Here is a 14229-nt window from a genome sequence, read left to right as displayed (position 1 = left end):
ACATATTCGTCTCTTTCATATAGGATTCCTATAAAGCTGCTCAGATTTAAAATGGTGGAAGCTTTGCTAGAACAGAAACCATTTATTGAAATTGGGTAGAATAAAATTCCAGTTGCTCTCAGTCAGGGCTGTACTACCCCTCTTTGTGTATCCTCTACATAAGGTACTAAATAGCAGGACCAATCTAGTAACAAAGCAGTTTAGAAAGGATTTGCAGTATAAGAGAGATGGGACTAATTAGGCAAGGAGCCATTGATCGTTGTGAAGCTTTTGCAGGAACAGAGGAAGGTGGCTGACATCCAAACCCTACATTTCCTGGAATGCAGAGAAAAAGGACTGTATCTAAAATTATAAAATTTGGATACATCTTGAAAGATTGCCATGCTACGAGTATGCTATAGAGTGAAAATTAAAACAAAACAAAACAAAAAAAAAGTCAAAAACTGTGAAGTCAAAAAAAAACAAAACACTATTCTTTATTTTATTTTGGCTGATAAATCATATTACCATACAATCTGTTATCTATTAGAACAGATATCTGCAGAGAAAGATCTGCTAATGAAACATACATAAATATATATCTTTATAGTATAAAGCATCATATTTTTTATTTATATATAGATCTCCAAAAATTGCCAAAGTCCATTACAAAGACTTAGGTATGAAAAATCAAAATGGGAACTCCTGAAAAAGAAAAAGCATTAGTTTTATCCAATTTGATTTGTTCATCTACATTTTCTACCGGTTCACCACAATTTCAAAATCTTTAGCAATATCACCCATGTTAATTAAAGCAGCACCAAATATAAAGGATACAAACCTTTTCTTATTTTCTTCAGCTAACATTATGTATCTATTCTATCTGATATCACCCCAGTTGAGCAAAGATTTCATCATTCCACTGAGCAACAATTTTGTAATTCCGCTGAGCAGATGACTTTTCATAAGTAGATAGATAAGGATATTAGGGTTTTAGATGGCCTGAAGTAAGAAGCTTAAGAGAAGAGGACAAATGTTTTTCTGTGGAGATCTTCATATTATTTGAATCTGGAGGCTACTAATTGTAAACTAACTTTTTACCCTTTTTTTTTTTTTTTTTTTTTTAATCTATATACTCTTAAAGGAGAAAAGTAACCTGGTTTGAAATTGGAAAGGTTCAGGCTTTCCAAGATTGTGCAAATTTATTGTGTCCTCTCTGTAACCACCCTGGTGGAGTCTGTGTTATGCATGGTTACACTGGCCACAGACTGACCATGTCCCTTTCAGTATTACTCCCTATGGATTAGTTTCGTTGAGCAATTTTGCAGCTGTCTTTGAAAATCATATTTCCAGACAAGTTCCTTTACTGCTGAGACTGAGATTCCCTTCTTATTTACCTTTTTCAGTGCTTTAAAACTGGAGAACTTAAGGCCCAAGGTATGATTCAGGGCCTTAACTAAACTCCTTATTTATTTGTTTGTTTGTTTATTTATTTATTTATTTATTATATTTCAAATCATTTTGTTCAGTTTAGCCAAGCTTTCTTCTAAATATAGAATGAATACATGAAGGAATGGTCATGACTGAATTATAGACTATGAATTCTGCAGATATTTTCTGTCTGCTGCATTATGGCATCTGTATGCATTGCTCTTTGAGACACAGCGTAAAAGTTAAATCATGTCTGACATATATTTTACCCAATGGCTCATGCAAATTATGAGACATATTTTAGAGAATCTGAGCACAGAAACAGGGCAAATAAAAGTACCAAACTCTGCAACTTTAAAAGAGCACAGTTATGAACTGATGCATAGATTTGTCAGAACCAAGTGCTTAATCAGTACCTCTCACTTCGTATGAAGAGAGAATGTTTCTAATCCATGTCTACATTCTTCCAAGAGAGCTTCTTACTTGTTTTATGTTTGTGCTTGTTTGGCTTTTTAAGTGCTTGGGAAGTGAAAGACATCTGATGATACCAGAGATTCTGCATGTGATTAGAAATGTGGCTTTGGGGACACAATAAACTTGGTAAGGAAATGCTTTTCAAATACTTCCCAAAGTGCTTCGATGCAGCCAGAAATATGAACTCAAGGGGGTAATTAGTTTTCTGCATTAATTCACTGGACATTTAAAGTCCAGGATCATTTTTCCATTTACTTAGCAGACCAGCTCCGGCTGTCATTGTCAGGCTTATCCTAATTTAAAGTACCTTACTAAGACTCCTAAATTAAGGACCACAGTCATTGAAGTCTGCCTTTTATAGTCAATGAATAACTTCCTGCATATACTCAGACTGTAAATAGGATAAATTACCCTCAGGAGTTGTTCCTCCAGACCGTCAAATTACGAAGTTAGGGTGAATTAGGTATCACAGGTGCCTAAAGCTAAATTGGTAGAAATTGGGCCTCATTATATAGCTGAAACAACTATTCCTTTGAAGAGAGTAGGTGAGTCAAAATATGAATTTAAAATAAGAAATATATATTTATGTAAAGTTTAAAGATGTTTATTTACCATTTCGCTACTGGGTAATATATCACTAATTTCCAGAGGAATTTCCAGTGCTTAACATGACTAATACATAGTGTAATAGAATTAATATTTTATATAATACCCTGTACATCAAGAAAAAACATATACAATTAGTAAATTGTTAATTGTTGATTTAGAGAGGATTAAGCAAAAATCTTTGGGATCAAGTCAGACACTTCTGAAATCTGTAAGGTCTTGAGATCATTCCAAGTATTCACTTAACTTCACCTTAAGCAAAAGAGAAACCACAATGCCGATAGCTCTGCCTTTCTCTTCCACCCAAGAAGTCTGTAATAAATGCATTAAAAATCTTTTCCGGAGAAATAAGTATTTTTTTGTTTGTTTGTTTGTGTTTTTTTTTTTTTTTTTTTAAGATTAATGTCAGCTATACTAAGTCTCAGATTGACTTTGGAATTTAGAAGAAATTTTCTATGCTTCCCCAAAGTACATCTTAATACTTGACCATTGAGAGGTCAATAACTTTTCAGGTCCACAGCAACCCATTTCTCCATATAGAAAAAAGGACAATAAGCACATGCACTGCAGAGTGACCTGCGCCTATTTTAGCAAATTACCAGAAAGATGGCTTTTTGTCTTTGAAAAATTATGCCCATATCAAAAGCCTCCTGTCTAGCCCACAGTACAAAAACCAGCTAGATTTAGATGAGACAAATCCATGAAGGCAAGGAAACTATATAAATATATATATTTGTATTAATTGGATGTTTGACCAAGCAGGTTTTTTTTTTACTTCTATCTTAAAATGAATTATTTTCTTCTGCTTGACAAAGATATTCGTAATCTTGTGATCCATTTTTTCAGTGGGACTAAGTGATCAGCGCCGTAACTATCATTATATGAGTGTTTCTCTACACAGGTAGAGAATATTCTCAGGAATATTCCCTTAATTGAGTAAAAAAACAAACAAACGAACAAAACAAAATCAACCAACCAACCAAAAAAAAAAAAAAAGACCAAACAAATAATCAAAACAAAGAAATAAACACCAAAAGCCCAAGCCTCTTCTGTTCAGAATGAGAAGCACTTAGACCTATCAACCAGAAATACATGAAGTAAAGAAGGAAGATCAGCAGAATTTTCTTTTAGTAATAACCAGAGTGTATCTTGGAAGAAATATCTGTATTTTGAACATTAATAAGTAATTTTGGTTCCTATAAATCAGGTAGAAAACTCTTTGCTTTTTTTGACGAAATAGTACATAAACATGCCTTTTATCTATACTATCTATACTTATGCTAGAGGGGGAAAATAGCATAAACTGAGAACACAGTCATCTCTGCATGATTTTCTGTGTTTTGTATTGAATATACAAAAAAATCTTAGCATATATATAAAAGAATTGTGAAATTAACTTCTAGACTAGAGAGAAAGGAAAAAAAAGTCAAAGTTCATGCTGAAACTTGAAGTTAAGACTTACAAGGTGGCATTAAATATTTGCACTGTTCTTGTCTCAAAAGGAAAGACTACTAGCTTAATACTAAAGGAATTATGAAGAGGTGTACGTGATTCAGACTGTAAAGCAAATTCTTCACTTCAAATATTCTAAATGCTTCTAAAAATGTTAAAGAAAAAAAAATAAATGTGCTAATATAAGCTTATGCTTCATAACTGTTATCTTCTTTAATCCTTAGAGAGTTCTTTGTGCCTCCGGACTTTGTAAAGAATTAAGAAACAGCTCATACTAGAGTCCACTGTTACATTCCCTTCAGTACCATTTTCTTCTTTTCCTACAATCACTAGGATTTATTTTCTTTGCTTAAAAATAGGATTTTTGTCTCATTTGAGTCCCTGCTACTTAATTCCTACTTGAAGTCATAATCCTCCCTGTCACATCACACCAATCTCTTCAAAGCCAATTGTGATGTCACAGAAAAGATTTTGACTTCAGAGGAGCTGATTATTTAGCTATACTTTATGTACCAGAATTTAGATTCTTCATACAAAAAAGGAATTAATACTGAAGACAGTTTCAAGGCACTAAATTCAAGGCACAAGCTGTGAAAGTATAAGCTTCCTGGTTATCACTTCTCAGTAGTATTTTAATGGACCTTCTGCTAGAATAAAGAGGAAATAGAATACACTTACCTACACAGTCTTTGTCTTTTCCTTTCATGAACCGATTTCTAAAAAAGGCTTCTCTGATACACACACTGTCCACAAAAATTTAAGGTGAGGTGATCATCTTTCCAAATAGTCAGTGGTGTTAGGAAAGAGTTTTAACCTGGACTGGTTTCAAACCTCTGATTTAAAACAATCATAGTGTTGCAAGACCACATGATATTCACTGTCTAAATGTTTTGTTGTTGTTGCTGTTTTGTTTTGCTTTTATTTTGTTGTTTGGTTGTGTTGGTGGTTTTGGGGTGGGTTTTTTTTGTTTGTTTTTTCCCTTCTAATTTTTCCTGATGAAATGTGGTAAGTCTGTGAAGCAACATCAGTATTACAACAAGAATCAAAGTGATTTTTTAAACGAACCCATTCTCATCTGTACAGGGGGGAAACACCTTTGCTGGAAGTGAAGAATCCTATTCTATAAAAACTGCAGAGAAAGAGCAACTGAAAACACTAACTGCTTTCTGTAAAACCAGTCAACTTAATAAAGCTGAGCAAAATAAGAGCAACCATTGGTTACAAAAAGCATCTGTAGCAGAAAAGGAAACCTTTCCTGATTATTTGTCAGAAAAGGAAGCCCTGTATTACTGTCTCAGTGCTGAGCGACAGGACCATAAATCGGCCTTTATTAATTGCCACAGGATTGTCTTTTTGCATCACCAAATCAAAACCCCCAATCTTTCATATGGAAGAAGAATAACCAAGTCACTGAAAGCTCTGCACCAACATGTTGACTGACTAATTTCAAATGAATGGATTAATTTGTAGGATACAGTGTACTGAACGTTTGACTTAGAAAAAAGAAACAACAGTAAAACTACAGAAAGTATCCTTTATTTTATGCAACGTTTCATTTCATGTGGTTTGATATGTGTGATTGATCACTATTATAAGTTTTCCTAAATTAGGAATTACACTCAAACATTTTTAAACCTTTTCTCCCCATGAGTTCGAATATTTCTGATGGGAACAGCTTAGAGGCTGCTGACAGAGTTTGAGCGCACCGACTGTTCACCTTTTTCATGGGAACTTAAACAGGAGCTAATACATATTGAAGTTACACATATTGTTAAAATATAGAAAAGAGATAATTCCCAGGCTTCAGTATATATTTGGCTTATTTCACCATTTTCTCTGTGTTTTTTGTTTGTTTGTTTTTTCTTTTTCTGTGTTTTGTTTCAAATTTCTTTCACATATGCCCAAGACAGGTTATCAGAAGGGGAGGTTTGGTCAGAATATCTTCAGGTATAATGGAACCCGTTTACTCTGAGCTTCCTTAGCATGCTTTCTGTCCTACTACTACAAGGAAACAAACGTAAATTGTGCTATCTTGACACTAGCTCAGTGAAGACGACACTGAGCGTTTTCAGTACCTTAATTAATTAATTAATTAATGAAAACACGGAGGGACCATTTTATTTATCGCAGCTAAGGGCACGTAGGGCCCGTTTTGCCCCGCAGATGCGGCGGTGCCGTCAGCTCGGTGCTGCCGGCGGCGGCGGGGCCCAGCAGCATCCGAGCGGGCGAGCGGCGGGGCTCACTTCCCGTCATCCACACGCCATCTAGCGACGAAAAAATAAAATTAAAAAAAAAAAAAAAAGGTTGGGGGGTGATGGCTTTGCACGGGAGCGGAACGGAGAGAAGGAGGAAAAGGTTCCCATAGCCGTCCCAGCTCTCGCCTTTCCCAAAGCTGGTAAGGGGCATTTGGACATTGAACCGAGAACTCCGGTAGTGAGATGCATCGCCAGGCATTTCACCCCCCTCTTCAATCTTTCTTTCACTAAATAATCGTTCCCCTTCCCCTGAAACGAGCTGGCCCTCCCGAGAAATCCCCTAGATACCTCACCTAAGCCATCCCCGCCGCCCTACCCGAAACACCGATCCCTACCCGAAACACGGCGAACTCCAGAGGCTCTGCGCGGCGCTGCCGGCGGAGGGCTTGGACCGGGCGATCCCGGCCCCGCAGAGACACACGCATGGAGAAAGACACACGGATAGAGCCACACGGACAGAGCCACAGACACGCACAGACACACACACACCCCCGGGCTCTCCCCTCCAGCCCCGCCGCCGGCAGAGCCCCTTTGTTCCGCGATGCTCACCCCCCCACACACCCCCTTATCCCCCCCCTCCGCCCCCGCGCCCCGCTACGCCGCCCCCCTGCGCCTCCCTCCCCTGCGCCCCTCGCCCGCGGGTGGCGGCGGCGGCGCGGCAGGGCAGGGCGGCATGGCCCGCCCGCCGCGGGGGAGGCTGCGGGAAGCCCCCCCCCCGCCCCCGGCCGCGGCAGGGCCTCGCCGCCGCCGCCCGAAGCCCGCAGCCCGCGGCAGGGGCAGGGGCAGCGGCCGCAGCCGCAGCCGCGCCTGACGGCAGCCCCGCGCCGCAGGATCCGTGCCCCGCAAAAGACGTGCTCCGCCGAGTTGCCAGGCGCGATTACGTTTTTTTCCTTTTTTTTTTTTTTTTTCCTCCCCCCACCCACCCCTTGAACTTGTTGCTTGGCGCTCGGCGGTGGCGGAGGGGGGTGGGGGTGGGGGAAAGCCTTATTATCGATGTCCCTTTGGATGCGATCGAGCTTTCTCAGGAGCAACTACTTCCCCGCCGTTCCCCGCGGGGCGCGGAGATCCAGCGGCGGAGCCCGTATTTCCAAAAGTCTCTATGCAACTGAGCGCTCTCGCCAGACTTTCCCAGGTAGGTGCCGCAGGCTGGGCACGTCCGGAGGGATGCGAGAGCAGAAGCGAGGGGAAGGGGCGAGAGGCAGGATTGATCCGGCCCCACCGAGCCGCGACCTGCAGCGGCGGGGCCCCGCGCCCCTGCCCCACGCCCGCACCCTGCACCGGGGCTACCCGGCTTCGCCCTCCGCCGCCCGCTCCCGAGGATGTGCCCCCGCATCCTACCTTCAGCGGGTGGCTCCGAAGCCCCCGCTCCGCCCCTCGCTACCGCGGCCCTGCCTGGCCCCTCTGTCCCCGCTCCGGATCATACCCTTTCCCTGCCCCCGACGCCCCGTTACGGGAGGAATCCCCCCCACCCCGCCCGCTCCCTGCCCCGGGGCGCTCCCCCCTCGCCCCTCTGCCCTTCAACGCCTTTCCTCCACGGAAAACTTGCCTTAAAGTTTAATGCTGCCGCCCGGAGCTCCTCCCCCTGCCCCGCCGGCTTCCCCGACCCCGAGCCTGGGTCAGGAGGAGTCCCCGGGGCGGTGATCAAGGTCAGCGAGAAGATTTGTCCCGCTGCTGCTCCAGGGCTGCGGCCGGGGACGTGGGGGGCGGCCCGTCCGGCCCATCCTCTCCTCCCTGCCACAGGGAGCGGGCGGCGGCGCCGGGCGACCCCGCTGCAGCCCGCCCGGGGAGGGCTCCGCTGGCGGCCGCGGCCCGGCTCCGGCAGCGGGCGGGGAGCGGAGAAGGGGCGGGCGGAGAGGCTGCATCGCGCGTGGAGGAGAATCTCCTTCCAGGTGGCTGCACCGCTGCACCAGGGCTACCAGCCGGCTCTCGCGTTTAGAGCTCCGTGGTCCGCTGCTTCCATCCGGGGGCCTCGCATGGACCTCGTATCCAAAGGATCTGACTGCTAGAGAGTTGTAGCTGCTTTGAATACGTTGATTTTCAAGTGCCCTGGTTTATTGTCCTAACTGGCCAACCAGCCCCTGGAAAGGATATTCTAGGACCAAAAAAAAAGGGGAGGAATCAGAAAGGTGGCCCGGTTAATTTTGCAAATCACAACAATGTTTGGAAATTCTGTTGCCTTGAAAACGTGTGAGCGTTTGTATTTTTCTTTTCCCTTTCTGTTTTAGTGTCTGGACCAGAACTGTCTGTAGATTTGCTCCTTCAGCTGTAGTAGCTGTTTGGGACTATGGCAGCAGGAGTGGCAGCATGGTTGCCCTTTGCCAGGGCAGCGGCCATAGGATGGATGCCAGTGGCCACAGGTCCCATGCCAGCTGCTCCACGTCAGGAGAGGAAGCGAAGCCAGGACTCCCTGATTGTGCTGAATGTAAGTGGCATCCAGTTCCAGACGTGGCTGGACACCTTAGAGCGCTACCCTGACACTCTGTTGGGCAGTTCGGAGCGGGACTTCTTTTACCACCCTGAGACACAGCAGTACTTTTTTGATCGGGACCCTGACATTTTCCGCCATATTCTCAACTTCTACCGTACTGGGAAGCTTCATTATCCCCGCCAGGAGTGCATCTCTGCTTATGATGAGGAGCTGGCCTTCTTTGGCATCATCCCTGAGATCATTGGCGACTGCTGTTATGAGGAGTACAAGGATCGCCGGCGTGAGAATGCTGAGCGCCTGCAGGATGATGCCGATCAGGATCATGCAGCTGAGAGCTCCCTGCCCTCAATGACAGCTCGGCAGAGGATGTGGCGGGCCTTTGAAAATCCCCACACCAGTACACTGGCTCTGGTCTTTTACTATGTCACTGGTTTCTTCATTGCTGTCTCTGTTATTGCCAATGTGGTGGAAACAGTGCCCTGTGGGGTAAGCCCGGGTCGCATCAAGGAGCTGCCCTGTGGAGAGCGCTATGCCGTGGCTTTCTTCTGTCTGGATACCGCCTGTGTCATGATCTTCACAGTTGAATATCTCCTACGCCTGCTGGCGGCCCCTAGTCGCTACAAATTCGTGCGCAGTGTCATGAGTATCATTGATGTGGTAGCCATCATGCCATATTACATTGGCCTGGTGATGACAGATAATGAAGATGTCAGTGGGGCTTTTGTGACACTAAGAGTCTTTCGTGTCTTCAGGATCTTTAAGTTTTCCCGCCACTCACAGGGGCTGCGTATCCTGGGCTATACCCTCAAAAGTTGCGCCTCAGAGTTAGGCTTCCTCCTCTTCTCGCTCACTATGGCCATCATCATCTTTGCTACAGTCATGTACTATGCAGAGAAAGGTTCATCAGCCAGCAAGTTCACCAGCATCCCTGCAGCCTTCTGGTACACCATTGTCACCATGACAACACTGGGGTAAGTGCAGCTGGTGTTTGGTTACAGCCAACATTTCAACAAGTGTGTTGGCAAGAAGGAAAGGTGCTCAATTTAAAAAAAATAAATTTGGTAGAGAAAATGTGAGGGTAAGTTTATGTCACAGAACTTCATGAATACAACTCAGCACTTAGTCTAAGTGTTTCGCATAGTGAATTGAGTTAAAAGTGTTGCTGAAGTTAAAGTAACCTAAAACCCAAAATCACAGACACATTGGAAAAAAAAAAAAAAAAAGCAAACAAAAATTAATTCCCAAAACTATTTGGTTTCTTTGCTATTTTCTCTGACATTTTATTTTGTTTTAGTTAGTGAAATTGGAATATTTTAGGAAAATCTATGAGTTATTCCTTGGAATTTTAATAGTGTATTATGTTTGCTGACAGGACAAGTTACAGTGTTGCTAAAGTAGTAATAGGGTGCAATATTTTAATTTGATCATTCATAAAAGGGTGTGGATCTGCCATTTTGTTTGAAGTGATGTATTGATGTAGACTTGGATATTGAGTTGGATATTGCAAAGTGATTTGCTTTCACGGAAATAAAGCAAGTATAGACACCGTAATCTTCACAAAAATGATTCCTAATGTCATTTAAGACTCTGGATATCTTTCCTTTGATTTTAAGTAACTATAACTTGGTCTCAAGTAAATGACATGTCAAGCTATGCTGGCCCGTGACAGATTCTAGAAAATGATCCGAGAAAATGTAAGATTTTTGTATGACAAATCTAGCTTATATATTAAAACATAATTCTAATGACATTATGCAGTCTTCCAGAGAATTAAGAATTTAAAAATGCAGTTATTGACATTAGTCAGACCGCGATGAAGTTTACTGGAAAGATGGGTGATAGTATCATTTATTTAAAGTTTCTTACTGATACTGCAGTCTTATTGTAGAAACCAATTCTGTGTACAAGGTTGTAAAATGTATTTGTCTGTAATTCTGACAGGGATTTAGAAGGCTGACTAATTTAAGAAGCTAATTTTGAGAGGTAGAGTATTAGCTGTGAAACTGAAAATTTGTTATTACTTAGATTTTTTTCTAGTTATTTAATAATTACAGTTGTTGAAAGTCAAACTTTTTACTTTTCTAAAGCAAATGCTGATCATTTTATTAATCAAGTATTTTGCCACATCCTATTGGGACTGTTGAGATTTATGAAACGTAAAATTTTTAAATTTAACAAAATGAAAGTGCTTTATTATACTGTAATGAAAAAGTTGATTTATTATGTGCAATTCAATTTAGTTGGGAAACGGACATACAAAATATTGAAAAAGATAATGGGGCTGTGTTATGCCACCAATTTTTGCACAGGGCTTTTATCTTCAGCATGATATAAAAATGAAGATAAATATAGTGCATTGTAAATATTTCATTACTTGTAAGGGCAAGTTATGCTAAAAAGAAGTGACAGGAGCTTTGGGGATTTTAGTCTGCTTTTAAGGTTGCTGGATTTTTTAGATTTTCACTTTCTTCTGATAGTGACAAACTGAAGGGAGAAGTTAACGTAAGGAACAAGTTATATATGATAAGCAGTTTCATAGTCCTGATGCTGATTCTTTTTGCCACATCTTTTTAGTATGTGCTGATTTCAACAAGTTATTTCTTGGGAATTTAGCAGTATTCAGAATTAATAATCTTATTATAGAGGAGCAGGAACTGGTCTGTATTTTTTTGCAATGAAAGGTGTTTCCTGAGTAAGTTGTTTTCACTATTATGGATGCGGTTTTGACAGTACTTGTCCATGGTACTGAACAAAATTTTGCCCTCAGCAGTAGGGTCAGTTTGCAGTTTATTATTACATGGGTATGATATCCATTTGGTATTGTTAAGTTTTGTTTGTTTCTTTCATGAAATAATGAATACAATCCTATAGTTCCAGGTTTTGAGGTGTTGTACTGTGTACTGATGAGATTTGAACATCATTAAAAATCTCTGAATAAAACCTAAAAACATGCTTTCAAGTATGCAGCCACACAATATTCATGGTCTGAGGGGAAGTAAAAGAGTTAAAAAGAAAAATGCATGCTTGACTCAGTTTTAGAGGTAGTTTTCACAGAGAAAGTTTTGAGCAGGTTGCACAGATATTCAGAGCTTCACCCTCTGAAGTTCACATATAAGTTCAGATACGACAGACATCCCAAATTTTTGGGAAGTCTTTAATCAGTGGATTAGTTAGATGATGTCCTTTTAATAATATCATGATAACCATATAAAGATTATGTTTAAATGTTAAATACATATGAATAATTTAAATAGAATTAACATAATAAAAGCTTTGAACTCTTTTTAGTTGATGGAATAATTACACAAAAAGAGACGGAAATTACAAGGAAAAGCAGCAAGGGTCAGTGAAAGCTGATTGTAATTAGTACTGCTACCTTTGCTTCTGTGCAAGGTCCTCTCATCCACTCACTAATGTAGAACTCCCATTTATTTTTAATTTTAGTTTTAGTTGAATTAGAGCTCTATAAATGGGCTCTATATGAACAACATTTTTTCTTTTAGGAACAAAACTATCTGAAATATATTTTTGAAATGACAATAGCACACAGCAGGCTATCTGAAATATTACAAAAATGCCTGAAAACTAATACTAAATAATATACTAATATAAAGTTGAGGTTTTGAGTCCTGGTGTCATTTTCATATTTTCTAGATAGCAAGGGTATTGAGTAAGTGATCTTTGTATTCTGGGGAGTTATTATCATGGAAGCAGGGCTATATTTCTCAGTTCTGCATGATTGCTGAACAATTAAAGCATCTTTTAAAAACATAGCTTACATTTTTCTCTGCAGAGTGACAGTGACTTCAAATATTACTGCATTTTAACCTCCAAGGACATTCCAGCTCTTAACTGTTCTTGACTGCTCAACTCAAGTAGTACATAGCTGTATATAGAGACATTATATGAAAGAAAGATAGGGAAGGAAGGAGGAGATGGAGCAAGAAAGGAAGGAGGGAGGGAAACAAGAAAGGTGAAAGGCAAAGAAAAAGAAGAAGAGGAAGAAGAAGAAGAAGGAGAAGAGGAAGAAGAAGAAGAAGAAGAAGAAGAAGAAGAAGAAGAAGAAGAAGAAGAAGAAGAAGAAGAAGAAGAAAGAAGGGAAAACAGAAGGAAGGAAAGAAAAAGAAAAGAAAAAAAAGAGAAGAAAGGGGGAGAGAGAAAAGGGGGAAAGAAAGGAGAGAAAAAAGGGAAGAAGTAAAGCACAGTGAGAAAGGAAAGGGGAAAAAAAGAGAAATGGAAAAAAGAAAGACGAGAGAAAATGAAAGAAGAAAGGAAACAGAGAGAGGAAGGAAGGAAGAGAGAGAAAGAAGAGAAAGAGAGAAAGAGGGAGAGAAAGAAAGGGTGGAAGGAAGGGAGGAAGGAAGGGTGGCAGGGTGGCAGGGTGGCAGGAAGGAGGGAAGGAAGGAAGGAAGGAAGGAAGGAAGGAAGGAAGGAAGGAAGGAAGGAAGGAAGGAAGGAAGGAAAAGACAGAAAGGTGGCTAGAGTAATGGCACTCACTCTTCCAGAAAATGAGCTGTCTGCTTTCAAATTTCAGTTTTATATTTTATCAGTATTAATTCTTGCAAAAGCAAAATAGAGAAGAGGGACAAGAGAATAAAAATGAAAAACATCACAAAGCAGTTTGTGGTGATTCAAGATTAAAAAATAAATAAATTGAAATCATAAAAGTTAGGGACAAAAAGGTCAAGAAGCAAGGCAGTGTAAAACATGGCAGAGAAAAAACCTCAGGTTTATTGAATTGGGACTGACAGACTTACACAGGGGCTTATGAACATCTACATCCATAATGACACAGTTATGACACCTGCTGCTGTCACCTTATAATGTGATAATCTAATAACATTCCTTCAGCCCTGTCAGTAGCCAGCTGGAATAACTGGTAAGGTTTTGATGGTGTCAAGGTGATGTTTGTTCCCAAATCTGGCAGAGCTGTAGTGTACTTTAATTTATAAATATGTTATACTTTAAATAAGGAACACGGTGCTCTTTTGTGACTGGTCCCAAAACAATCTCACTGCTATATAAAACTTTTATATTTATAGGATTTACATTGGGTAGCTTTGTCAGGTCACGTAATACATTTGTAGATGAGCACAATATTTTATGGAAAGAAGTTAAAACATAAGACCATTTATTTGTTTTGATTATGTAAACTAGAAGTGTGTCTCCTAGAAACAATAAAGCACCCATTCATTTTCATTATTTGTTAATGGAGCCCATCATGCATGAGGGACACCATCTAAGACATATCAAATTACTTGTACTGAAGACATTATAATCAAACAGGTGACTAGATGTGACAGTAGAAAACTTCAAGTAGTGAACAGGGCAATAGGATGATGGATTTCATTTTCCTACACGTTCCCTTCTCTTGTCATTCCTTTTCCATTCTCATCACATCCCTGGGGTATGTTTCATCTATTCATTTTCTTTGGTTTTCTTTCAAAATACCATTTTCCATAGTCTTCCTATTTTGTTATTCATCAGCTGGCTTGGCTCCTTTCCTCCCTTGTTTCAGACAAGTTTAATGTTTATATTAAGACTCTTCTGGTTTTATTTTGCTCTATTTCTTTGTTCCAGAGTCCTCATTCATCCTTCGCCATT

At 40.7% G+C, this 14229-nt stretch overlaps 1 protein-coding gene and 1 long non-coding RNA gene across 3 annotated transcripts in view; one reads left to right on the top strand and one right to left on the bottom strand.

Annotated features, from left to right (window-relative positions):
* Window positions 1-458: 458 nt before the first annotated feature.
* LOC310897388 lies at window positions 459-8404 on the bottom strand. Its single transcript, XR_014582272.1, has 2 exons — window positions 7744-8404; window positions 459-6206 (listed from the first exon to the last, which is right to left on the bottom strand). It is a non-coding gene; the product is annotated as an uncharacterized lncRNA (long non-coding RNA).
* The window catches only part of KCND2 (potassium voltage-gated channel subfamily D member 2), a 303297-nt gene continuing 295269 nt past the window's right edge, over window positions 6202-14229 (top strand). The window contains exons 1-2 of one of the 2 annotated variants that reach the window (XM_083830907.1): window positions 6202-6337; window positions 8423-9596. In XM_083830907.1, coding sequence (XP_083687033.1) covers window positions 8482-9596 — 1115 coding nt within the window. In that variant the 5' untranslated portion in view covers window positions 6202-6337; window positions 8423-8481. Of the gene's footprint in view, window positions 6338-6920; window positions 7330-8422; window positions 9597-14229 lie in introns of those variants that run through there. The other variant, XM_083830906.1, reaches the window with a different exon arrangement.

This window comes from Anser anser (genome assembly GCF_964211835.1).
Source record: "Anser anser genome assembly, chromosome: 1".
NCBI classification, from domain to species: domain Eukaryota; kingdom Metazoa; phylum Chordata; class Aves; order Anseriformes; family Anatidae; genus Anser; species Anser anser.
Note: the sequence above shows the minus strand (reverse complement) of the source record. Positions and strands in the feature narration are given on the sequence as shown.